This window comes from Sorex fumeus, unplaced genomic scaffold, assembly GCF_029834395.1.
Source record: "Sorex fumeus unplaced genomic scaffold, SorFum_2.1 ptg000142l, whole genome shotgun sequence".
Lineage (NCBI taxonomy): Eukaryota > Metazoa > Chordata > Mammalia > Eulipotyphla > Soricidae > Sorex > Sorex fumeus.
Window position 1 is genome coordinate 67,610 of NW_026606199.1, and position 26,326 is coordinate 93,935.

General features: G+C 56.8%; 1 protein-coding gene across 1 annotated transcript; it reads right to left on the minus strand.

The window, feature by feature from the left end:
• Positions 1-991: 991 nt before the first annotated feature.
• Positions 992-23,532, minus strand: OAT (ornithine aminotransferase). The gene is made up of 11 exons (XM_056106685.1): positions 23,497-23,532; positions 21,852-21,894; positions 15,359-15,583; positions 12,571-12,795; positions 12,373-12,468; positions 7,565-7,692; positions 6,749-6,871; positions 6,097-6,225; positions 5,228-5,341; positions 3,587-3,731; positions 992-1,803 (listed from the first exon to the last, which is right to left on the minus strand). Exons 3-11 carry the CDS (start codon positions 15,555-15,557, stop codon positions 1,643-1,645), a joined length of 1,320 nt encoding a protein of 439 aa, XP_055962660.1. The 5' UTR covers positions 15,558-15,583; positions 21,852-21,894; positions 23,497-23,532; the 3' UTR covers positions 992-1,642.
• Between the last annotated feature and the right edge of the window lie 2,794 nt (positions 23,533-26,326).

Here is a 26,326-nt window from a genome sequence, read left to right on the forward strand (position 1 = left end):
CACCCAAAAAAAAATCCAGCATCCAGGCGACACACATACAGGGCTACCCAGTACCAGCATGAACCTAAATAAAACGGCAGGTATCAGCACAGCCCTGGAAACAGTCGCTCTGAAAGGCAAGAGTATCAGAAAAGATTTTTTTTTTTTTTTGCTTTTTGGGTCACACCCGGCGATGCTCAGGGGTTACTCCTGGCTCATGCACTCAGGAATCACTCCTGGCAGTGCTCGGGGGACCATATGGGGTGCTGGGAATCGAACCTGTGCCGGTCATGTTGGCAGCGTGCAAGGCAAACGCCCTACCCACTGTGCTATCACTCCAGCCCCAGAAAAGACTTTTTAAAAATAATCTCCAGTGCCTCCAATGCATGCTGAAAGTAAACTATAGACCGAACATGATTGCCACTCAATGCCTCTTTTGCAGATCACAACACCCAAAAGGAGAGAGAGAACAAAAGGGAATGCCCTGCCGCAGAGGCAGTGTGGGATGGGGGGGATGGGGGGTGGGAGGGATACTGGGATCCATGGTGGTGGGAAATGGGCACTGGTGGAGGGATGGGCATTCTATCATTGTGTAACTGAAACCCAAGCACAAAAACTTGTAAGTCCACAACTGTACCTCATGGTGTTTCACTCATAAAAATTCAAAAAATAAATTAAAAAATTTTAAAAATAAATAAAATGAAAATAATCTCCAGGGCCGGGTGGTAAGGACTAGAGCGGCAGCTCTGCAGGCAGAGGCCCCGGGCTCATCCTGGGACTAGCCGGGTTCAACCCTGGCCCCCACGTGGGCCCTGAGCACTCCCAGGGGAGCCCCAAGCACGGATCGGGAAGGGGACCCGAGCGCAGCTGCGTGTGCCCAAAACCAGAGGCAGAGCCTCCACTTTTTTAGAGAAACCAACGCTCTTGAAAAACAGGTGGAATCAAGAACATTCTCAGGACGGAAAAGTGAGAAGGAACTGAGAGAACAGAGCAAGGGCCAAACCACAAAATAGTCATTTTAAGTTTTAAATATTTTTTAACTTTAATTTAAAGAAACGTGGAAAATAGAACTTTTACAAATTGTCTTTGGATTCTTCAACATCATTTGCCAATTTTAGGTAATCTTAATAGAGTGACAACCAGGATACATCATGTTGGCCAATAGAAAGTTCACTTAAATCTAGCGATTTCTACTTAAGATCAGCGGCGAATTCTTCCCCAAATTCAGTGACCGATTCACTTCTACCAGGTTAAAGCAAGTCTCCTACGGGCGGACCCATCTAGCCTTTCAAATACGAAACACACCAGCAAGGAGGTGGGAAAAAAAAATAAAACACAGAACTGATACTGTAGGTCTTGCCTGAAAGGCCATCCACAGACGGATGGGTGCATTTCAGCTCAGAACTCAGAGGGGCCGCACCCCGCCGGCCAGGGCGGGAGCTCGGTGGTCAGCGCCCCCAAGGCCACTGAGGCAACAGAGGGGAGCCGCCAGGCCGGCCCCTCCCGGCCCCTCACAGCACGCTACAGCTTTGGGAAAGTTCTACTTGGCGTGAACTGAAAATGCAGGTTTTTCCGAACATCCTTGGGGCCACGGGGGTGGGTGCGGGCGCCCGGCGGGAAGGCGGGTCTGCTGGCCGCCAGGGGCCCCCGCGCCTGGCTCTGCTCAGAAGGACAGGATGGTCTTGTTGATGATCTCCACCGACTCCCGGATCTCGTCCTCCTTGATCACGAGTGGGGGCGCCAGCCGGATGATGTCGCCATGGGTGGGCTTGGCCAGGAGGCCGTTATCCCGGAGGCGCAGACACACCTTCCAGGCGTCGTAGTCTGCGGGAGCGACCAAAGCAGGCGGTCAGTGCCCGAGGGACAGCCCGCCAGCCTGAGGGAGAGCCCGCCGGCCACACACACACACACACACACACACACACACACACACACACACACACACTCACACACACACACACACACACACACACACGCCGCTCGGGAGGGCGTGGGAGCTGGTACCGACTTGGCTTACTCTGAAAGGTGAAACTCCTGGGGGTCAGGGCGATAGTACAGCGGGATGGCGCTTGCCTTGGATGCGGCTGACCTGGGTTCGATTCCCGGCATCCCATATGTCCCCCCAAGCACTGCCAGGAGTAACTCCTGAGTGCACAGGCAAGAGAAATCCCTGAGCATCGCCGGGTGTGACCCTACCCCCCCTCAAAACAAAGCAAAAAAATAAATTTTAAAAAAGTCAAGTTCCGGGGCTGGAGAGATAGCACAGTGGGTAGGGCGTTTGCCTGGCACGCAGACTACCTGGGTTCGATTCCCAGCATCCCATATGGTTCCCGGAGCACCGCCAGGAGTGACTCCTGAGTGCAGAGCCAGGAGTGACCCTTGTGCATTGCCGGGTGTGACCCAAAAAAAAAAAAAAAAAAGTCAAGTTCCTGAGACTCAGGTCAGGATGGACGACCCAGTTCTGGCTACCTGGAGAGATAATACAGCGAAGCCAGTTCAGTCCCCACATGACGTTCTGGGTACCACGAGTGCTCCCTGAGCACAGAGCCAGGAGTAAGTCCTGAGCACTGCCGGTGTGTCTCCCCACCCCACTAAGGTCCTGAGGCCCGAGAGATGGTGCCGGCAGGGGTAAGACATGCATCTCGCATGCAGAGGGCCCCAGGTCAATCCATACCCAGTCCCCCAAGCACTCGGGACCGATGGAGCACTGAGCACTGCTGGCACTGCTGGGGATGAGGGAGAGCAGATACGGGACGAGGATGGGTGTGGCCCCAAGCCAAGAAACCAAAGCCCTGCCCCTGAGCCAGCCCAGCCAATCAGAACCCGAGGAGAAGCGGGGATCGGCTTCTTTCTGTCCCTGCTCCCCGTATGATCACACACCACGCACCGGGTCCGGCCATATCAGACCGTGGCTCCGGAAGGAAGAGCCACTGTCCCCAGCGAGCCCAGACACGCAGCACGGGCACTCGGGCCTGGGGACAGCACAGGGGCAGCGCAGACGGCAGGTCCCCTGGGGGGAGGCCACCGACACGCAGCCCGGCTCACGTCCATGGTCTGCGCCAGCACTGAAGCAAGTCAGGTAAAGTAACAGGCGAAACTCCACAGCACAGTGCTCTCAGCCCTGACGGTGAGGGGCCCCGAGGACCCCCACACTCTCGTCACTGAGGCTCCCACTGCCGGGATGGCAGCAAGGAAGAGAGCGGGGGCAGAGGGCAGTGAAGCACCTCGAGAGGCACCTGGGCCCGGGAGATCACACACTGCGAGCTCACATCTCAAGCATACACCCCAAGCACACACTCCTGAGTGCACACCCCCAAGCACGCCCCTGAGCACACACTCCCGAGCACACCCCCCCAGCACACACCCCAAGCACACATCTCCGAGCACACACCCCTGAGCATACCCCCCTGAGCACACACCCCCCCCGAGCACACACTCCCAAGCACACACACCCCCAGCACACAACCCTGAGCACACATCTCCGAGCACACACCCCTGAGCATACCCCCCTGAGCACACACTCCCGAGCACACATCCCTGCACATACCCCCAAGCATACACCCCGACGACAGACCCCCCCCCCCCCACGCGCCTGAGGCGGCCGCACCTTTGGTCTCGCGGATGACGATGGCGTTGAGCAGCCCCTTCCCACGCACGGCCGTCACGATGTCCGACGGCAGCTTCATGAGCTCCTTCCGCAGGATGGCGCCCATGTTCTCCGCATTCTCCGCCAGGTTCTCTTCTTCCAGCACCTGCGCGGGCGGGTGAGAGCGCCCGTTAAGTTGCTGTCCGGGCGGGGCGCGGGGGGCGCGTGTCCGAGGGTACAGCAGCCTGGCACCGCGTGGCCCTCTGGGGCCACACGGCAGGGAGTGGCGTGGCCAGACGCCCCGGCCGCCCCGGCTCCCCGCTCCTCACACGGGCACCAGCAGACGCGAGGAAAGCCAGCAGCCACCCCCGTTCCTGCTTTCCAAGGTCTCTGCTAGTTGCTTCTTTGTTTTGTTTTGTCTCGGGGCCACGCCGGGCAGTGCTCCAGGCTGACTCCTCGCTCTGTGCTCAGGGATCACCCTCAGTGGGCTCAGGGCACCAGATGGGGTGCTGGGGACAGATCAGGGCCGGCCGCAGGCGAGGCAAACGCCCTCCCCACTGGATGATTTACTGCTCTGGCCCCCAGTTTCATTTCCAGCTCAGACAGGGTCTGGCTTTAGACATAAATCCATCATCAATATAATTTCATGGCAAAATAAGGAATAGAACAAGTTCAATGCGACCGATACATTTTCTTCTCAGTTCGTAGATCTACGGCTGAAAGACCTTAAGCCGGCATCAGAGGAGGCCTGAGACTGGACGGGCAGGAGTCAGGCCCACCCAGCCTCAACCCCGCCCGGGCATCCCTCCTGCGCTCGAGAGAACCGGGAACAGCCGGGAGCACTGCCAGGCGTGTTCTCCAGCCACAAACGGCCCTGGTGAGATGCCCGGCGTGGGGCCGGAAAGAGGGCCTGTGGAGGGGTGGTCTGGAGGCCCCGGAGGGAGCTTCCGGTCTGCGGAGCCACGGCTGCTCCTCTGGGAGAAGGCCCTGCGCCTCCGTCTCTTCTGTCCAGCACAAGGGGTGTGTGTGTCTGTGTGTCTGTATGTATGTCTGTGTGTGCATGTGTCTGTGTCTGTGTGTCTGTGTGTGCACGCACACATGTGTGTCTGTCTGTGTACGTCTGTGTCTACGTGTATGTGTCTGTGTGTGTGTGCGTGCATGCATGTGTGTGCCTGTATGTGTGTCTGTGTGTGTATGCGCGCGTGTGTGTGTATCTGTGTATGTGTGTGTGTGTCCGTGTTATGTCTGTATGTGTCTGTGTGGGTGCACGCGCACATGTGTCTGTGTCTGTGTATGTGTCTGTGTGTGTGTGCGCACGTGCATGTGTCTGTGTATGTCTATGTGTCTGTGTGTGTCTGTGTATGTATCTGTGTGTGCACTCACACGTGTGTGTGTGTCTGTGTCTGTGTGTGTGGCATGGGTGTATGCATCTGTGTATATGTGTGTGCGCACACGCACGCATGTACATGGTTTGGGGCCACAGCTGCAGTGCAAGGGGCTACTCCGACCAGCCGCTGGGGTCCCGTGCATGGGAGGGGCTATAACCCGGGCCCCCCCCACACGCTCAGCCCCCCCCCCACCACCTCCCCGCGGCCTCTCGCCCCTTTCCCACCACCCCAGCCTGGCATCCGCACAGCCGACACCACGGCAGCTCCCCGTCACCTCGAGGGAGGCGATGGCCACCCGGCAGCCGAGCGGGTTGCCGCCGTACGTGGACCCGTGCTCGCCCGGCTTGATGGTCAACATGATGTCATCGTCACACAGCACCGCAGACACCTGCGGGACAGCGAGAGCAGGACTCGGGTCACGGGAGGGCAGGTGGAGCCACAGCCGGGCCCCGGGGCGCCCGCACAGGGGACACGGCCGGGTCACCGGGGGACGGGCTGGGCACACTCGGCAGCAGCGCCTGGCACCGAGAGGACGGCCAACGTTCACGATGAGACGGCCTGGGTGCCCGGGAAACAGGAAACAGAGCCAGTGATGGCCCGGACAACAAACCCAAGGAGGGAACCACCCAAATGTGCATTTTTTCCCGTCTCTACATTAGCTGTCGTGATGGTCAAGTGTTTCACAATGCCGGGTCTCTGACCTGGGCGGAGGAAGTCGGGAGCTACAGAATTACTTAAACAAAACATCACCACGGTCAATTCAGAGGCCCGCTGAATCCTTCAGTGAGTTTTTGATTTTTTGCATTTTTTTGGTGGGGGGTCACACCCAGCGATGCACAAGGGTCACTCCTGGCTCATGCACTCCAGAATTACCCCTGGCGGTGCTCAGGGGACCATACGGGATGCTGGGGATTGAACCCAGGTCAGCCGCATGCAAGGCAAATGCCCTACCCACTGTGCTATGGCTCCGGGCCCCCCATGCTGAGTATTAAGGGGGTGATGCTCTGGATCTTGGAAAGGTGGGGAGCGTGCAGGGTCCCACGGCACACGGCAGACCCCCAGCCCACCGGAAGGCCCCCACATCAGCCTCAGCTGCACACAACTGCCCCGAGACGCCTCTCCCGAGACGAGGCAGCCACTCACAGGGTACAAGCCTCCCGAGAGCGCCTTTCCCAGGAGGACCATGTCGGGCCTGACGTTCTCATGGTCCACGGCCAGCCACCGGCCCGTCCTGGCCAGTCCCGTCTGTACCTCATCGGCAATGAACAGGACCTGCGGAAAAGCCAACGCCCCAGTGGGCGTGTTCATTTCGGGGGGGGGGGGAAGAGGCCTTTTCTGTTCTCCTGCCCCCTCCCCAGAACCGCACCGGCCTGTCCCTCAGCTCTGTGGACACATCTGGGTCTGGACATCTTCACACACGCATGCAGTGCTGTGGCCCCCAGGAGCCCGGCCCGTGCGGCTGCTCATGTTGGTGGCCAGAGGGTCGGTTTGGGGATGGGGGACGGGGACACTGCTCTGGGAACAGACCAACCCACTGTCTGTCTCACAGGTATCGACCCTTTCCTCGCCTGGAGGGGGCTGACGCTCTGGAGCAGGGGGACAGGACAGTCCGACAGGCAGGGACAGCGCAGGAGCCGGCCCCAATACAGGAACCGCCAGCAGGAACCGCCAGCGGGTCTGGGTACTCAGCAGCCCGGCCGGGACCAGCCAAGGCCCCTGCGAGCACCCACAAGCCTCAGGCTCTGCGAACACGTTTCCGTGGCCTTCGTCCTCCAGAGCGGGGGAGGGCACCCACCTGGTGCCGGGTGCAGAGCTCACGGACGCCCATCAGGTAGCCCGGGTCCGGGACGACGACGCCCGCCTCGCCCTGGATGGGCTCCACCATGAACGCGGCCACGTTGGGGTCCTGGAGGGCGCGCTGCAAAGGCAGAACAGGGGGGACTGCGGGAGGCAGGAGGCACCTCCTGCCTGCCTGCCTAGGGCCCCCTGCAAACGTTCCACCCCACCCCCGTCCTGGGGAGCATCTGACAGACACACCCCCCGGAGCCCCCAATCCCACCCAGCACACTAGGGCCCCCCATTCTAGAACTAAAAGAAACGGTCCTTTCCTTCTCCTCTCTTTTCCTAACAGTGCCAAGGATGGAGCCCGGCAGAGGGGAGGCAGGTGTTTGCCCACTATTACCACCAGGAGTATTATCCCGGGCCCAAGGCACAAGTTCCTTTCTCCTTTTCTTGAAGAAAACGGCTTTTTAAAACGTCAACTGAAGGGGCCGGAGAGTGAGCGGCTCAGAGGGCTGAGCCCAGACCTTCCACATGGGCGCGGGGCAGACCAGCACCCAAACAGGAGCAGCCAAAAATAACCCCCAACGCACACCACTGTGAGTCCTCTCAGCAGTAACAGCGGTCTGCCCCTTAGGCCTGATCTTAAAGGTGTAACTGGAAACACGGGGATTCAACAGAGCCATGCCCAAGTGAGAGCCAGGGGTGCCCGGGTCCCCAGGGCAGGGAACCATCTCCCATGAAAACCAACCCCCCAGCCCACAGTCACAGCCACTCAGCCAATCTGCGGCGAGTCCCTCCGAGCTAAGCCTGTGACACGCCGGTCGGGTACCTCGAGAGCGGGCAGGTCGTTATAGGGTATGAGCTCGAACCCTGGCATGAATGGGCCGAACCCTTCGTAACTGGATGGGTCTGTGGAGCTGGAGATGGCCGACATCGTTCTGCCCCAGAAGTTGCCGGCTGGAAAGGAGAGTGAACAGTGACGACGGGGAGAGGCTAGTGAGCGCACTGCCCAACCCCCCCCCCAACTGCCGGGCATCTCACTCGGACCCTCCCACACCTGCACCCCTCCGGGCACTGCCATGCCTCTGGGCGCTTCTGCCCCAGCACACTGACTGCGGACGGTGGCTGCTGGTTTTTCTTTCTGGGCCACTCCTGGTGATGCTCAGGGGTCACTCCTGACACAGTGCTCAGGGGTTGCTCCTGGATCGCTTCTCAGGGGTCACTCCTGAGTACTGATGGGGGACTGGGGCGGGGGGGGGGGGGTCTATGCAGGGCTGAGGAGCAAAGTCAGGCCTCCTGCATGCAATGCATGTGCCCTAGCCACTGAGCTTGTTACTCTCAGGCCCGACATACCTCTGCTTCCACAGGCCTAAACTCACACTCAAGGTGCGCAGCCCGGCTTTCAAGAGACAACACGCTGATGAAAGAATCACCAATTTGGGGGCTGGAGCGACAGCACAGCGGGGAGGGCGTTTGCCTTGCATGTGGCTGACCTGAGTTCGATCCACAGCAACCCATAGGGTCCCCCGACCACCGTCAGGAGTGATTCCTGAGTGCAGAGCCAGGAGTAACCCCTGAGCATCGCCGGGTGTGACCCCCCCCCCAAAATAAAAAGAATCAACAATTTTCCTTTCAAAAATTCTGAAACTATGGGGGTCAGCGTGATCGTACAGCGAGTCTGGCATTTGCCTTGCTCATGGCCAACCCGGGTTCGATCTCTGGAATCCCATATAGTCCCCCAAGCTCACCAGGAGGATCCCTGAGCACCACCAGGGGTGGCCCCCAAACCAAAACAAACAAATCATCTAATACTGCAGAGCACAAACGAGCCCATAGAACAACTCCGAATGTTCACGTAATTCACTATTAAAATGTCTGCCTTGAGGGCCTGGAGCGATAGCACAGCGGGGAGGGCGTTTGCCTTGCACGCGGCCGACCCAGGTTCGATCCCCAGCGTCCCACAGGGTCCCCTGAGCACGGCTGGGGGTGATTCCTGAGTGCAGAGCCAGGAGTAATCCCTGTGCATTGCCGGGTGTGACCCAAAAAGCAAAAAAACAAAAAAAAGTCTGCCTTGTGATGGGCACCTTACAAACCCCGGAACGTAACAGACCCAGAGCCGGCTGTGGCCTCCCCCAACTGGTGTTTGCGGGTGACAAACTACTCCTTAAGAGGAAATCTCTGGAAGCGCTGTGACCTTCCACTTCTTGCCCTTCTGGGGGGAACAGGGCGGGGGGAGTGGGGTGGCCCATACCTGGGAAGTTCAGGAGCAACTCCTGGCGCAGTGCTCAGGGCCACACCTGGCACTGCCCAGGGGCTGCTGCCGGTCAGTGCTCAGGGGTCACTGCCGGTGGTGCTGGCGTCAATCCCAGCCTCACCGTCACCGTGCCTGAAGGTCATTTCTTTCCTCCCCCAGGGCGGGGATCAGACAAGGCGTCTAGGAGTGAGCTACCTCCTGCGCCCACGTCAGCCAGCTCTGAGGCGCTAACCGGGTCTTTGTTCAGGAACACCTCTGACCCGCTAACGGGTCGCTTTAATAAGCTCAACTGACGCCACGTAGAAGGCTGAAAGGCTGGAATGTGACCTCTGCCGGGGGGGGGGGGGGGGGAGCGACCCCCAGCAGGGCACGGCCCAAGCACGGGTGGGGCACAGCTCCAAAGGATTCCCAAGACAAATCGATTTAGTCGAGGGTCGAACTGTCCAGCAGACGCTGCTCCAGGTGTGGCAGGCCACGGTGCTCATGTCCCCCCTGCAAGCCCGGGCCCGGGAGGAGTGTCCCTGGGAGCTGGGCCGGAGGCGGACGCGCCTCACAGAGCAGGCAAGCAACTCGGCTGTGCACACGCACGGGAGGAAAGGAAGACGCAGAACAACGGGAATGGGGAGCCCGGTGGGGGGAGAGCTTGCTCACGGGCTGGGCCACCCGGCGGGAGCCTGGCAAAGCGTCCCCGCCCCCACAGCATCACGGAGGGGGCCCCCTGAGCACTGCACCAGGAGCAGTTCCTGAGCACTGTCAACTGTGCCCCAGGCCTTCCCCCCTCTTCAACCCCCAAAAGAAAATCCGAAACAGCACGGGGCTGGAGCGAGAGCACAGCGGGGAGAGCATTTGCCTTGTACACGGCTGATCCGGGTTCGACTCCCAGCATCCCATAGGGTCCCCTGAGCACCACCAGGAGTAATTTCTGAGTGCAGAGCCAGAAGTAACCCCTGAGCATCACCAGGTGTGACCCAAAAAGAAAAAAAAAAAAAAAAGGAAGGTCCCAGAGTTCTGTTCTGCAAAGATTTTTTTTCCAGGAACAGCGACCTGCACCCCCGCGCTGACCCGGACAGGCCAGCAGCCGGACTCTGGACCCAGCAAGTCATGGGGTTTACCACGTAACTGGACCAGCTGTTACAGGGCAGAACATGTGGTTATTCTGAACTTGCAAGAAGTTCTCACTCGGCGGGGTGACACATTCATACACTTTGCTTTTCAAGATAAAACCAAAGCATTGAGAAGTCAGCACCTATCAGCACTGTTTACAATAAAAACCCGAGTGCCCGAGAACAGATGACTGGTTAAAGAAACTTCGGTACATCTACACAATGGAATACTATGCAGCTGTTAGAAAAGATGAAGTCATGAAATTTACATACAAGTGGTACTACATGGAACGTATCATGCTAAGCGAAATGAGTCAGAAAGAGAGGGACAGACATAGAAAGACTGCATTCATCTGGGGGACATAAAGGAACAAAATAGGAGACTAGCACCCAAGAATAGCTGAGATCAGTACCAGGAGGATTACTCCATAGCTTAGAGGCCAGCCGGGCATTCTAGGGGAAAGGGCAGCTCAGATAGAGAAGGGAGCACCAAATAAAGGGTGTTTGGAGGATCCTCCCAGGATGGGAGAAGCATGCTGAAAGTAGACTATAGACCGAACATGATTGCCACTCGATGCCTCTTTCGCAAACCACAGCACCCCAAAGGGGAGAGAGAACAAAAGGGAATGCCCTGCCACTGAGGCGGGGTGGGATGGGGGGATGGGGGAGGGAGGGATACTGGGATCAGTGGTGGTGGAGAACGGGCACTGGTGGAGGGATGGGCATTTAATCATTGTATAACTGAAACCCAAGCACAAAAATGTGTAAGTCTACAACTGTACCTCATGGTGTTTCACTAAAAAAAATTTAAAAAAAAAGAAGTCAGCACCTATCAATTGACATCATTATAAAAATCCCAAAGGGGTTTTTATAAAAGTCCCACAGAGATAGGACAGCGGGGTGGGGCATTTGATTGCATGTAGATGACCCAAACTTGATCCCCAGCACCCCAGATGCTCCCCTGAGCCCACCAGGAGTGACTCCTGAGCGCAGAGCCAGGGGTCAGCCCTGGGTGCAGCTGGGTGTGCCCTCACACCACCATAAAGAAACAGTTCCGGGGGCGGGAGAGATAGCACAGCGGGTAGAGTGTTTGCCTTGCACGTGGACGACCCGGGTTTGATTCCCATTATCCCATAGGGTCCCCCAAGCACCGCCAGGAGCAATTCCTGAGTGCAGAGCCAGGAGTAACCCCTGAGCATCGCTGGGTGTGACTCCAACAGCAAAAAAAAAAAAAAAAAAAAAAAGGAAAGAAAAAAGAAACAGTTCTGAAAGTCAGAGCACATCCCAGAAAAGCCCATGAGGGTCTTCCCTGTGAGAGCCTGAGCAGGCCCTCGAGGCCGCCCCCGACACCGCCAGGGCCCCCATAGTCGCTGACCACCACAGCAGGACACTGTGACGCAAACATCACTTTGAATGGTGGAAAAGCCAGGGGTTAAGGCAACCCAGATGGTTCTCCAAGCCCCTCCAGGAGTGATCCCTGAGTGCAGAGCCAGGAATAAGCCCTGAGCCGGGAGTGGTCCCCTGCCGACCCTGAGGGTTTGGTCCCTGAGCACCAAGACCAGAGTCGCCTCAAAGTGCTGCCAAGTGTGAGTTCCCCCACCCCCCCAAAAAAAATAATAATAATGAAAGGAAAAGAAGCCACCAACTGCATTTCCCATGCAGGACAGAGCCTCACTCTAACACAACTAACAAAAACCTTCCACCAGTCAACCTCTACTGACCAGAAACCTTCTATTTTTGTTTTAAATCCAATAAGCAGATGACAACTACGTCAGACTAACACTTGTTTTAGGGTGGAAAAAAGGAGTTACTCGGGACAAAAAATTCCTATGAAGAAATACTTGGAAATAAATCTGAGAGAAGGAGATCTCTCGTTAACTAATGAAACATTTGGTATTTAAACAATAGATCGTGGATGAGGCAACCTCAGGAATATTTCATCAGGGGCCAGAGGGAGAGGCCAGCAGGGCAGGGCGCTTGCCTGGCACACGGCCAACCGGGTTCCATCCCCAGCGTTCCTAATGAGTTTCGTCTCCGGCCCCCGTAATACAAAACTTCTATTGGGGACCACAGAGAGAGCACAGTGGGGAAGGGGCTTGCTGGATCCCCGGCAACCCAGATGGTTCTCCAAGCCCCTCCAGGAGTGATCCTTGAGTGCAGAGCCAGGAATAAGCCCTGAGCCGGGAGAGGACCCCGAAAAACTTATTTTCATCAGTAAAGGAGGATGGTAAATGGCACGACATGCTTAAACCACAGCACGTAACGCCAAGGCTCACGTACCTGCAAACACGATCTTGGCCTTGTACTTGGGGATGCCCTTGACGGTGTAGCCCCAGCGCCGTGCAAGCTTGCAAGCCGTCTCGCCGGCCTCCACCCCTGCCGAGGGGGAAATTGTTGTTTTAACACATGTTAAAACTCGGCGTCGTCAGAAACGCCCGTGACGGATTTCCTGCCCTTTTGCGGGCAGGAAGCGCTCACCTGTGTTCATGGGCAGGACCTTGTGGTAGTTGAAGAGCTTGGTGACATACTCCTCATACTCGCCCAGCACGTTGTTGTAGAAGGCCCTGGACGTCAGGGTCAGCTTCTCCGCCTGGCTTTTCAGGGCGCTGACGATCTTGGGGTGGCAGTGCCCCTGGTTGACGGCACTGTAGGCACTCAGGAAGTCAAAATATTTTCTCCCTTCGACATCCCAGACGTAAATGCCTGCAAGAGAGACGAGGCAGATGGATGCGGAGAATTACCGCTGTGGCCTGTGGGACCCTGATGACCCGCCGTCTCGGCACGCCCCAGCGAAGCCTCCGACAGCACGGCGGGGAGGGCGCCAGCCTTGCAAGCAGTCGCCCCGGGGTTTGACCCCCGGCTCCCCATACGGTTCCCGAAGCCTCCAGAAGTGAACCCTGAGCACAGAGCCAGGAGTAGACTGTGAGTCACACCGCCCGGTGTGACCCGAAAAATGAAAAATAAATCAGTACAGTACTAGCTCTCAATAAAATATAAACAAAGAACGCTTAGGCTTCTACATCATCGTCTGGCCTACAGCTAAATCATAGACCTTGATGTTATTTGGCGAAGTCTGTCATTTCAAAATGTGAATCAAATCGCCCCTTGGCATTTGATCATTTATGTGAGTAAGAATCCTTAATGTGTTGGGGGCCGGAGCGATAGCACAGCGGGTGAGGGCGTTTGCCTTGCACGCGGCCGACCCGGGTTCGATTCCCAGCATCCCAGAGGGTCCCCCAAGGACTGTCAGGAGTAATTCCTGACTGCAGAGCAGAGCTAGGAGTAACCCCTGAGCACTGCCGGGTGTGATCCAAAAAGCAAAAAAAAAAAAAAAAAAAAGAATCCTTAATTGGGACTGGAATGGTAGTACAGTGAGCAGGGTGTTTGCCTTGCACGCAGCTGACCCAGGTTCGATTCCCAGCATCCCATAGGGTCCCCCAAGCACTGCCAGGAGTAATTCCTGAGTGCATGAGCCAGGAGTAACTCCTGAGCATTGCCGGGTGTGACCCAAAAAAGCAAAAAAAATTAAAAGAATCCTTAATATGTTGCAGGAGGGAACTGGGGACACTGGTGGTGGGAAATGGACACTGGGGAAGGGACGGGGTTGGAACATGAAATGACTGACACCCAATCATGAACAACTCTATAACTGTGTATCTCACAGAGGTTCAATTTTAAAAATTAATTTAAAAAGGTCTTAAAAAGAATCCTTAACGTATGCTAAAAGTCTGAGCAAAAACTTTATAAGTGTACTAGGATATCTGCAGACTCAAGCATGCCCCAACACATTTATCAGGGAAATAATAAGTTCGCCACAAAGACGCCCATTGTAATTGAGGCCCATTCTACAGAATGACTGACCTCGCACTCTTCAAAAATATTCACGTCAAGGGGCAGAGAGGTAGGACAGCAAGTGGGTGCCTGCCTGGCACGCAGGGCTGGCCTGGGTTGATCCCCGGCATCCCATACAGTCCCCTGAGCACTCCCAGGAGTGATCCCTGGCACAGAGCCAGGGGTAATGCCCGAGCATCACCGGGTATAGCTCCCCCATAAAAAAAAAAAAAAGAAAGAAAGAAATTTAAGTCAAGAAGACAAAGGGGCTGGAGAGACAGTGCATGGACTCACAGGGTACCTGCCTGGACCACAGCGGCCCCAGCGAGCACAGTCTCAGAAGGAGGCCCTGAGCACGGCCAGGTGAGCCCCCAAACGAAACCAGACAAAGAAAGCCGGGGAAACTGTTCCGTATTGGAAGAAAATGAATGGAACCTAAGAACAGAATGCGCCCAGGAGCTGAGCTGTTCTGTGTCTCCAGGACAGATGCGCCGAGGGCAGAGTCAGAGAGACCCGCCCCCATCAGTCTCTGGGCGAGGGCACAGTCAGGCAGACCCGCTCCTGTCAGTCTCCCGGCTTCGATCATTGCACTCCTGTGCACGGTAGAGAGGCAGGATCTCGAGGACAGTGGGTCAGGCACCTGCCGGGCACGTGGCCAGCCCGGGTTCTAAGTCAGCACGGTATGAGTTAGCCGTGCGCGGCCGAGTGTGGCTTCCAAACCAACAAACCAAAACGGTCTGTCGTGGACAGAGCGAGACTCACAGGGCGACCGCTTGGCCCAGTGCCAGGCAGACCCCAACACTGCTGGGAGCGACCCCCACGCACAGCCCTCGGGGTGGCCCAGAGAGGATTAAAAAAGAGAAGAGCGGAATGAGAGGCCCTGCGTTGGGGCGAAGAGAGTGCAGTGCTCTGGGCTGGCTGGCGGCCCTTCACTCAGCCGACCCCACTCGAGCCCTGGGAGCACACACGGTGCCTGAAGGGAGCCCTGAGCACGGAGCCAGGAGTGAGCCCTGAGCAACGCCAGGCACGGCCCCAAAACTGAAAGAAGAAAACGAAACAATTCTTGTGCATTCATGCTACAGAAGCATCTCCTATCTGCAGCCTCCTCGCAACGGGTACAGGGAAACAAAACTGGGTACAGAGAAAACAAAACTGGGTACAAAACTGAGTTCCAGTTCACGTGACAAAATGAATTATCCAGAAACACAGGTGGAGAATGAACTACTAGCGAAACTGGAAAGTCTAAATTTAGACCCAAATCGAAGTCAGAGAGGAAGAGCGAAAGCCCCAGACGAGGTCTGTGAGGGTCCAGGCCCGAGAGCGCGTCTCCCACCCCACAGCACCTGACCCGAAGCCGCAGCCCGTCAGAGGCCGGAGCTGTCTGACCGCAGGGCCCGCCGCCCGGGGACACGGTCGGGGGGAACCCAGAGGCCACCTTTTCCTTTCTCCAGCGCCACGGGCAGAGGGTGGTAGTTGTGGGCCCCGTACTTGGCTTCCCGTTCAAAGATGTAGTCAGAGGGCGGGGGGCTTTGGTCTTTCTTCTTCGTGGCGACAGACGTGGCATTGGTCACGGAAGAGTGGATCCCACGGCGTAGCAGAGCCGCCGAGGGCAGACGTGCGAGCTTGGAGAGCATCCTGGCCTCAGAGCAGGACTCAGCACCTGTCCGAAGGGAAGGTCAAGGGTGAGAATCTTCCCGGCACTGACGTGCGCTCACTCAGGACCACGGGGAGAGACAACACAGCGCCACGCAGGGCTCGATCCCCTGCTCCGGCCCGGGACACCACTGAGCGCAGAGGCAGGAAACATGCACGCACACATAGCCCACGCCCCCCAGATTCCCTCCCCGGAAAAAGGTAAACTGAAAGTAAGTAGAAGCTGCCCCCCAATGAGGCGCATTTTGCGTTTCTAATACACACTTTTCCAAGACTGGCTGAGGGGCCAGAGGGATGGTGCAGGGTTTTAGCCGATGCTTTGCCTGCAGCTGGCCCTGGTGCTTGGTTACTCCCATCCTCACAGCCAGCAAGTAGCCCAGAGCACTGCTAGGTGGGGCCAATTTTTCAGACGGCCAGTGAACACGTCTCAACAGAACATCCTTCATGCAAGTCAGTTCCTGCATACGGAGCTGCCCGGTGAGCAGGCTCAGTGCCCCCCATGATGCACGGGCCAGAGAAGGCGGCAGGGTTGGGAAAGGTCTCTGCAAAGCGCAGCCCTCTCAGCGGCCAGGACTTCTCCCCCAAGCCTGGCCGGAACATAGATTTCTGGCGTGAGGGTCAGAGAAGCTCTTCCAAGGATCCAACAACTCGGGAAGGGGAAGGGTGCGGGGGGGCGGGGGGGAAGCCCACACACAGCACCCGCCTAAGGACATGTCCCGGAGAGTGTCCCCAGCTTTCACCAGGGATCAGCAGAAGTTACGGAACAATGATTGGAGGGGCCGAGAGAACAGCAGAGGAGGTGCTGGCCCTGCACGGGGCCAACCTAGGCTCGCCCTCCCAACCCCCCCTCATGGTCCCCTGAGCCCCGCCAGGCGCGATCCCTGAGTGCAGAGCCAGAAGCAAACCCTGAGTACCACCAGGTGTGGCCCCAAAACCTAGAGAAAAAAGAATGGTCAGAGATGGCGGCTAGAAAAATGTCAATTTGTGGGGCTGGAGCAATAGCACAGTGGGTAGGGCGTTTGCCTTGCACAAGGCCGACCCAGGTTCAATTCCCAGCATCCCATATGGTCCCCCGAGCACCACCAGGAGTGATTCCTGAGTGTGTGAACCAGGAGTAACTCCTGTGCATCGCCGGGTGTGACCCCCCAAAAAATATGTCGATTTGTATAGGAGACTGTCCCCCAAAATAGAGTCCCAGCTGAAACATCCTCCCGACTCTATTTCTTGTTTTGTCGGGGAGGGGGGAGGGGCCTGGCTGAATTGCGGGACCACAAGGTGCTGGGCACTCAGGCCAGGGTCAGCGGCAGCAAGCATTTCCCCATGGCACTGTCTTCTCCAGCTCCACACTAGTAGCCATTGCTCGAACTTTCTATGAGTTAATGTTCCAATAAACCAAGCAAAAATTAAAACATCAATTCCGTCTTGATCTGTTTGGCAAAAAAGCCAAGTGTCACAGGTAATCTACGGTAATACTTTCTGAAAGAAAGTAGTCATTTGGAAAATAAAAAACATTCCAACCGTAACAGGAGCAATAAAAGAGTTTTTAAGAAGAAAAGCATTCTAAGTGTTCTGCCCTGAGTACGGTAATTGTCCCTCATGATTCAAAAATGACCAGGGACTTGGAGAAGGTTCCTCGTGTTCTTAATGCTCCAGTTTAAGACCATCTTGTTGTCTCTGTAATAGGGCTAAAAGAATCGCATATAAACAAGTTTTGGTTTTGGTTGGGGGAGTCGCCCTGATCAGTGTTCAGGGCTGGCTCCCGGCTCTGTGGCCAGGATCACTCCTGGCAGTGCTCAGGGAACCATATGGGATATTGCGGATCGAACCCAGGTCAGCCATATGCAAGGTAAGGACCTACCCACTGTACTATCTCTCCGGCTCAAACATACATGATGTTTTCAAACACATGGGAGAATGTTTTAGGGTGATCATGTGACGCGGTCACACACACAGAAAATATTCAACTGCTGAAATACAAAGACTGGGACTGGAGCACTAGCACAGCGGGGAAAGCGTTTGCCTTGCACACGGCCGACCTGGGTTCGATTCCCAGCATCCCATATGGCCCCCCGAGCACCGCCAGGAGTGATTCCTGAGTGTATGAGCCAGGAGGAACCCCTGTGCATCGCCGGGTGTGACCCAAAGAGCAAAAAATAAAATAAAATACAAAGACTGCCCACGTGAAAGACAGTTCACTGAGACCAGGCCTGAGCGACAAGACAGATGGAGAGGTGGGTGCTGGTCGGGGGTTGACCCCAACACCCGCTGTGGCCCACAGCTCCCAGACACCAGCAAGGGCAGAGCCAGAGCAACCCTGAGCACCGCTGAATGTGGCCCAAACATACAACACACACACGCAAAAGCAAAGAGTTCACTGAGATTTTCTACTGCTTTTTACTCAAGAATTAGATCTAGACTCAAAAGAGTTGTTATTATTAGGGCCAGAGCAATGGTACAACGTGGAGGGCGTCTGTCTTACCTGCAGCCGACCCGGGATCGATTCCCGACATCACCTAGATGTCGTGTCCCCCCCCCACCTGTCCCCAGCCCTCCAGGAGCAATGACCGAGCACAAAGCCAGGAGTAAACCCTGAGCACTGCCGAGTGGGGCCCAAACTAACCCAACCAAAAAGGAATGGTCATTAAAATTAAATGAAGGGGCAGAGCCACAGAACATGGGGAGGACGCCTGCCTCGCATGCGGCCAACCCGGGCTCCATCCCCGGCATCCCACAGGGTCCCCTGAGCACCGCCAGGAGTCATTTCTGAAGGCAGAGCCAGGAGTAGCGCCCGAGCATCAGCGGGTGCGACCCCCGGAAGAAATAAAAAATGAAGGTCTGGCCTGGCTGTCACGTTAGAGAGCGTTCGGGAAGCCAGCTAGCCAAGAACGAGGGCTGTCAGGAGGCCACTGCAAGGACGGCACTGTGCTCAGGGCCGCAGCGCCCTGGGGGTCAGCACAGCCCCAGACCTGCCACCCACCCCCATTTCAGGTAAAAAACATCTCTCAGCCCCTCGGCTGCCCTAAATCTACCTTCCATGAACAAAAATGTGCCCCTCACATGCACAGAGGCTATAACTGGCCCCCGGGTCGTCCCAGCAAATAGGGGAGGACACCAGCAAGCCCCAGGACACCAGCAAGCCCTCCCGCCCTCACTCCCCCACTGACCTCAACCCAATCGGAAACTGTGGCCTCAGAAGTTACTAACTCAGGGGCCGGAGCGATAGCACAGCGGGTAGGGCGTTTGCCTTGCACGCGGCCGACCTGGGTTCGATTCCCGGCATCCCATAGGGTCCCCCGAGCACCGCCAGGAGTCATTCCTGAGTGCAGAGCCAGGAGTAACCCCTGTGCACTGCCAGGTATGACCCAAAAAGCAAAAAAGAAAAAAGAAAAAAAGAAAAAAAAGTTACTAGCTCAGCTGACTCCCAACAGAAGCAAGAAGAAACTCTGCAGTCAGGCCCAGGCAGGCCCTTAATAAGCCGCTGACCCAGATCACCACACTCACTCTCCCGGCTCCTTATTTTTCTTTTTCTTGGCTCTGGAGTCACTCCCGGCAGCGCTCAGGGCGGCTTCTGTGTGCCTGCGGTGGCAGCCGCCTTCCACACACGGGGCTTCACCCACTGCCCTCGGCATCGGGTTCCTCAGGGGCATCGGGGAGGGGAACGTTGGGGTCTACGCCATGTGCCAGGGGCCCGGAAGTGCACTTCCTTCCCTTAAATACCTCTCTGCGCTCACGTTACTGGACTTGGCATTTAGACAGAAATGCCGGCACAGAATTGAGATGAGTCTAAAAATAGCCAACGTCAGTCAATCCACTCTCCCCAACGGGGCTGGGAAGGGGGGGATGAGAGGCAGAGCCCAGCGCTCCCGATTCTGAGAGGGGGTCTCCGGAGCGCCTTCGGAGGGGCTGCAGCGAAAGCACAGTGGGGCGGGCAGTTGTCTTGCACGAGGCCGACCAGGGTTCAATCCCCGGCATCCCGTACGGTCCCCCGAGCACTGCCAGGAGTGATTCCTAAGTGCAGAGCCAGGAGGAAACCCTGAGCATTGCTGGGTGTGACCCAAAAAGCAATAAATTAAAATTAAAATTAAAAAAACAGCGCCTTCAGACCCGCCTGCCTGGTTCCTTAACAGATGTTCAGCGCGCTCAGGTCTGAGCGGAGGATTAAGATGCTAAAGGGCCAAACTGTGAGGCTGGAGATGGCACAGGAGTTAAGGCATAGCAAGCGGCTGGCGAGGTTTGACCCCTGACCCCCCCCCCAGAGGGTCCCCCCAAGCCCTCCAGAAGTGATCCCTGAGTGAAGAGCCAGGACTAAGTCCTGAGCACTGCCTATTATGGCCAAAAAACTGTTTTTAAAGACCAGGGTGGATGGGCCACCACACCGGACTGCCAGTCCCCGGAGGCTGTCCCGGCCTTCTGAGCACCCCCAGATGGACACTCCAACTAGTTTTCTTCCTCAGATTAGTTTCTGCCTGCAACCGAACAGCAAGCAGCACCAGGTTGGGTTTGGTCTGCTTGGGTTTGGTGGCCAGGACTTACTTGTGGCTCTGAGCTCAGGGATCACCCCTGGCAGTGCCTGGAGGACCCTACGGGGATCAGATAGTGGGTGTAAGGCAAGCCCCTCCCTTCTGAGCCATCTCTCAGACCCCAGAATTATCGTTTTTAATAGCATTTTTCCTTAAAAAAGAAAATCAATAAAAAAAAAAGTCAAGAGGGAGGGGCAGAGCAATAGGACAGCACGTAGAGAGCCAGCCATGCGCAATGCCAACCCGGGTTCAATCCCCGGCATCCCGTATGGTTCCCCCAGCACCACCAGGAGTAATTACTGAGCACAGAGCCAGGAGTAACCCCTGAGCATCGGAGTTCAGGCTACAACTCTGGGATAAGGCACTTGCCTTGCTCGGGTGAGGTTCCAGGGTCAATCCTGTGCACTGCAAAAATTAAAGGCAGGCTGGGGCTGGAACAGTAGCACAGCGGGTAGGGCGTTTGCCTTGCACACAGCCAACGCAGGTTTGATTCCCAGCATCCCATAGGATTCCCCGAGCACCGCCAGGAGTGATTCCTGAGTGCAGAGCCAGGAGTAACCCCTGTGCATCACCAGATGTGACCCAAAAAGCAAAAAAAAAAAAAAAAAAAAAAAAAAAATTAAAGGCAAGACCAAAGACTGAGGGCTCTTGGCACACTTGCCTTGCATGCAGGAGAGCAGGTTGGACCCCCAGCTCTGCCTCGTCCCCACACACAGATTTGGGAGTAGCCTCTGACCACCATGAGTGTATCCCAGAATGAAAGTAAAATTTAAGGGGGCTGAAGCTATAGTACAGCGGGCAGGGCATTTACCGTGCATGTGACTGACCCGGGTTCGATCTCCAGCATCCCATAGGGTCCCCTGAGCATCCCAGGAGTAAGCCCTGACCACCACCCAGTGTGCCCCCAAAATTAAATAAAGTTTTAGAAATCAAGTTTTTATAAAAAAAAAAAAAAGTTTTTCTTGAAAAATATAGAGAAAGGGGCTGGAGTGATAGCACAGCGGGTAGGGCGTTTGCCTTGCATGCGGCTGACCTGGGTTCGATTCCTAGCATCCCATAGGGTCCCCTGAACACTGCCAGGGGTGATTCCTGAGTACAGAGCCAGGAGTAACCTCTGTGCATCGCTGGGTGTGACCCAAAAAGAAAAAAAAAAGCCATAATACAAACAATAAGGGGCTGGAGCAATAGCACAGCAGGTAGAGCATTTGCCTTACAAGCGGCCAACATGGTTGACCTGAGTTCGATTCCTCCGTCCCTCTCGGAGAGCCCGGCAAGCTACCGAGAGTATCTCGCCCGCACCGCAAAGCTGCCAAGCTCCCTTTGACGTATTCGATATGCCAAACACAGTAACAATTGTCATAATGGAGATGTTTCTGGGCCTGCTCAAGAAAATCGATGAACAACGGGAGGACAGTGACAGTGACATTGACAAACAATAAAATGACCTGGAATTCTATGCTCAAAGGCACTGATCGACTTCAGTTATTTTTCTCGCCGACCTGGACCGGCTGCCACATAAGCACACCTCAGGAATGCAGGAAGGAGGTATGTCACAGGACGTGACACTGAACACCACCTGCCTCCCTTCGAGAACTCTACGAGGTTCCTGAAAGGACAGCCACCGTGCAGGAACCTCCCCCGGGCACCCCCAGAATCCCTAGTTTGCAGGAACTGTTCCAAGTATAACAGGAGCAACCTCTGAGGCACTGGGCTGGGAGTCGTCTCTTAGCACTGCTGGGTGACCTCAAAACCAACCTTAAGAAGTCTCAGGAGGAGTTGGATGAAGTTCTTCCTGGAACTGTCAAAAAAAAAAAAAAGATTTGGTTTTACTCTATTCGTCAAAGATTTACCTTCCTTGAAGTAAGCATTCACAAATACATTCCATTTTTTAAAAAAAAAATAATAAAGTTTGCCAAGTTTGGGGATTTTTGGGGTTTTTTTTTTTCCTTTTTTACATAATCTGGGTAAAATTCAACTCAAATTCCTAAGTGCGTCACTGGCAGACAGCATTACTGACAGGATTGGCTGAGGGAGGCCGCACCCCCACACACCCCAAACTTTGCTGTTGGGCCCATCCCAAGAATTCAGCACAGGGCATAAAATGAGTGCGCAACCAGGACGATAAAGGCCAACGGTGAAAGGAAACGCATACTTGGCCCAAAAAACAGCTTTTTAAGAACTGCAATTTAGGGGCTGGAGTGATAGTCCAGTGGGGAGGGCGTTTGCCTTGCACGCGGCCGACCGGGGTTCGATTCCCAGCATCCCATAGGGTCCCCCCAGCACCGCCAGGGGTGATTCCTGAGTGAAGAGCCAGGAGCAACCCCTGTGCATCGCCAGGTGTGCAGGTGTGACCCAAAAGCAAAAAGAAAAAAAAGAAAAAAAGAACTGCAATTTAAAGTTCTACTGGCTTCAGGGAACCATATGGCAGGGATCCCTGAGACTACTAGGTGTGACCCAAGCACAGAAAATAACACAATATGTTAAAAAAAAAGAAATTAAGTTATACTGGGTTCTTGGGGAGGGGGGTACTAAAATACCCTACTGGAGTTTTTCTCTTTTTCTGGAGGGAGGGAGGGACAGGGAGTATGGGGGTGTTCGGGTGCTCTGTGGCCTGGGACCCCCGGGGTTCAGCAGCGGGCGGGGTCAGAGCTCCTTGGGGGTGGGGTGGGGTGGGGTGCAGGATCCGGGTCCTGCGGGTCTCCCAAGGCCGGACCCAGGCCCCAGGGAGAGGAAGCGGCACGGTCCCCTGGAAGACGCCTATTGTTGGTCCCAGGCACGAGGCGTTCAGGTGACCACGAAAGCATCTCGCCTGGGGGGGTGGGGGGGGGACAGCCGGCCGGCGGGCAGCGCGGGGCGGGCCCGGGTTCGACCCCCGGAGCCCCGCCACGAGGGGTCCCGGGGCGCAGAGCCCGGAGCCGGCCCCAGCGCACGGCTGGGTGTGGCCCCGGCCCCAACCCCAAGCCCTGGGAGGCGGGTGGGCGCCGAGGAGGCGGCACGGGGCGACCCTATGCGCCCGGGGAAGGGCCGAGAGCAGCCGGGGCTGGGGGGATGCGCCGACCCCCGCCCCGGGGTGCTGCCCCCGCCGCCCCAAAGAAGGGGCCCCGCGCCCGCCCTCGGGAAAAGGCGGGCCGGGGGCTGCCGGGCCCCAGGAAGCGGCGCGGGCAGGGGGTCGCGGCGGCGGTCCGGGCCCCCTTCCCGGGTCCCCGGGGGTCCGCGCGCCCCGCCGCCTCCTCCCCGGGCCGGGGGCGCCGCAGGCCGGGCCCACCCGCCACGTCCACGGCCCGCAGGCGGGGCCGGCCGCACGCCCCGGCCCGGCCCCGCGCCCCCCGGCCCGCGCCCCCGGCCCCCGCCCGGCCGCCGCTGCCCCCCGCGACCCCCCCGACCGCGCCCGCGCGGGTACCTGGCGGCGGCTCCGGGGGCGGCGGGGCGGGCGGCGACGACTCGGCCGCGCCGCGTCACTCGGCTTAAGACGCGGCTTCCGCCCCGCCCCCGAGACGCCCTCGCCTCCCATTGGCTGGCGCGGGGGCCGGCCGCCAATCGCGAGGGCCCGCCTCAGCCCCGCCCCTGTCCCGCCCCATCCCCGCCCCGGCCCCGCCCCGGCCCCGCCCACACCGCAGGCTCCGCCGCCCACGGCGGGTTCCAGCCCCGCGCCCGCGCGCGGGTGTGGGGTGCGGGTCGCGGGCGCCCTCCTGCCGGGCCGGGAGGGAGACCGGTCGGCCCCTTGCTGGCGGAAAGACGAGGTCCGACTCCCTGAGACGTCGGCGGGGCCTCCCGGGGTCCGCCCGGTCCTGCATCTGCAGCCCAGGGTTCTGGTCCCCCGCCTCGCTGGGCCTGGGTGCTACCGGGGCCGCCCCTCGCGGCGGCCTCCTCCCGAGACCGTGGACGCACTTCCATGCCCCTGACCCACCTCCAGTGGTGCTAGGTCCCCCTCCATCCACGGGAAGTGCCGCCACCTGCTTGAGTGCAGCGTCCCCAAAGCCCCCGATCAAGCCCCCGCCTCCAAAAGGATGTTGGGATAAGAGCAAGTCGGAGCTAGAAGGGATGGCACGTCGTTTAGTCTACACCTCTGCCTACGTCGGTACCTGCTTGCAGATATTCACCTCCCCCACTTAATGATGCTTTGATGAACGGTTTTCCTGCATTGTGAGAGCGGGAATTGCTAGCATTTAATTCCAGTGTCCGGAAGGGAAGGGTTTGGGAGAAACTGATGCTGGGGTCCCATGCAGTGCTGGGGATCACCCCTACGCCTCCCACCTAGGCTGTAGCCCTCTGAAACTCTGTCCAGCCCTCGGTACCACTGTCCAGTGTGGATCCTTTCATAGCCCGCGACTTCCCAGCATACTAGTATGAAGCGGCCAATATGACATCCATCAGGTTAAGCACCCCCAGACGCGATGGTTACTTTGTAACCTGGGTTTTCAACCCGGGGTGTTTTCCATTTCAGATGTGCTAGTGGCCTTTATGTACCCCTCTGGCTTAACAATCTGTTTTCTCTTTGGCTTGATGGGTTTTCACGACGATTAACACTAATCACAATATCAGCATTTCTCTGCCATGTCTTTTCTGAATCACTAACACTGGCCTCCAAGTGTACGGCATGTTCTTCTCTTTAGTAATGGTTCACACTTTTTAATGGTTAAGTGCTTAATAGTTTATTATAACGTACTACCATTTGGATATAGGACCTCTATAACAATTTCATTTTGAGGAATTGTGGATATGTTATTTTTAAGTTGTTATAATTTTTTTAAAAAAAGATATGCTAGTGGATTTAACTGCACGGTGCTCTGATGAAGATCTTATTGGAAACCTTCCATGGAGCAGGTTAGCCAGGTCAGCCCCAAGGGGATCAGCCTGGCCCAACCACATGCCAGTCTCCCAGTGAGGGCAGTTGCAGGAGGCGGCAGAACCCAGACTCTGCAGGTCCAGACTGTGTTACTAGAGGCACTGGGCGGTCCACTCAGGGAGCTGTTTGCAGAGTCCAGAGAAAGGAGAGGCCATTTGCCTGCCCTGGGTGGTGACTTCTCCCCCAAGGACAGAGGACAAGGCCTCCTATTTCCTGCCAGGGTTTTCTGTGGGCTGCCCCCTCAGGGAGCCAGAGGTGGGGGGGTGGGCGACTGATCTGGAATACAGTACAGGGAAGGGTGGGTCCCAGGTGGGCAGATGGGCCCGAGGGTGAGGACAGGGAAACGGTGTGGGCCCAGAGACCACCACGAACACAGCCCAGGTCTGCAGGTACCCAGCAAGCACAGAGACTCAGTCCTCGACAGACCCCAGACCCCGGTCAGTTAGGACCCTTGGCTCTCATCCTCTCCGGAACTCTGCGTTTAGTTAGATTGCCCTTCCCGGATCCAGATACAATGTGACTCGTGTGGAGAAGTGCAGGCATCCGAGGCATCCCAGAGGAATCTTTTTCTTTAGCTCTACAAACCCCGCCAGGATCTGGAACCAAGACCAGCTCGAAAATCAATCTCAGAGCCGAGGGATCACCAGCTGTGCCTGAGGAACTAGGAGAGTGGGTGCTTCGGGGTCGGTGAAGGGGACCGTGACACCCAAGATCTGACCCACTGAGCACGTCAAAACATGTTGCAATGCTTTTGGACTCACAGATAAGATTGCCCTTTAACGAGCTTCACTCGGATTTGCACAAAACTGCTGAGAAGGCGGCTGCTTTATCTTCTCTCTTATCAGAAAAGAGGCAGTGGGTTCTAGAAGCGAGTATTTATGTTGGTTTTCAACTTAAGGTAACCTTGGAGTCAGAAGGCGGAACTGCTGCTTTTCAAACACGAAACTGGCGGAGCGCTTTGTAGGCATTCTGGTTGCATTTATTTTTGATTTTACTTATTTATTTATTTATTTTGCGTGTTGGGTCACACCCAGCGATGCCCAGGGGTTATTTCTGGCTCTGCACTCAGGAATGACTCCTGGCGGTGCTCGAGGGACCCTATGGGATGCCGGGGATCGAACCCAGGTCGGCCGCGTGCAAGGCAAACGCCCTACCCGCTGTGCTATCGCTCCGGCCCCCTCTGGTTGCATTTAGACTTGTGCCGTCTAGAAACTGTACTTAGAAGGGAAGATCGTACTTAGAAAAGAGTACCTAGAAGGTTTGGCCGCCCCTAGTGCGGCTCTGGGGTGCTCCCAGCTTTGGGGCTTTGGGGTCCTACATGCACAGGCTCAGCCCACGGAACTGTCTCTCCACCCTGGGGGGAGTTTGTGATACAGAGGCCCGA

Bases quoted from the DNA above. Each gene is read 5' to 3' on its own strand.
- OAT (XM_056106685.1), bottom strand. From the start codon at position 15,557: ATGCTCTCCAAGCTCGCACGTCTGCCCTCGGCGGCTCTGCTACGCCGT. The intron at 6,872-7,564 runs GTACCCGACCGG...CTGCCTTTGCAG, and splicing joins ACGACCTGCCCGCTCTCGAG to CGCGCCCTCCAGGACCCCAA. The intron at 3,732-5,227 runs GTGACGGGGAGC...CCGCCCGCGCAG, and splicing joins TGGCCATCGCCTCCCTCGAG to GTGCTGGAAGAAGAGAACCT.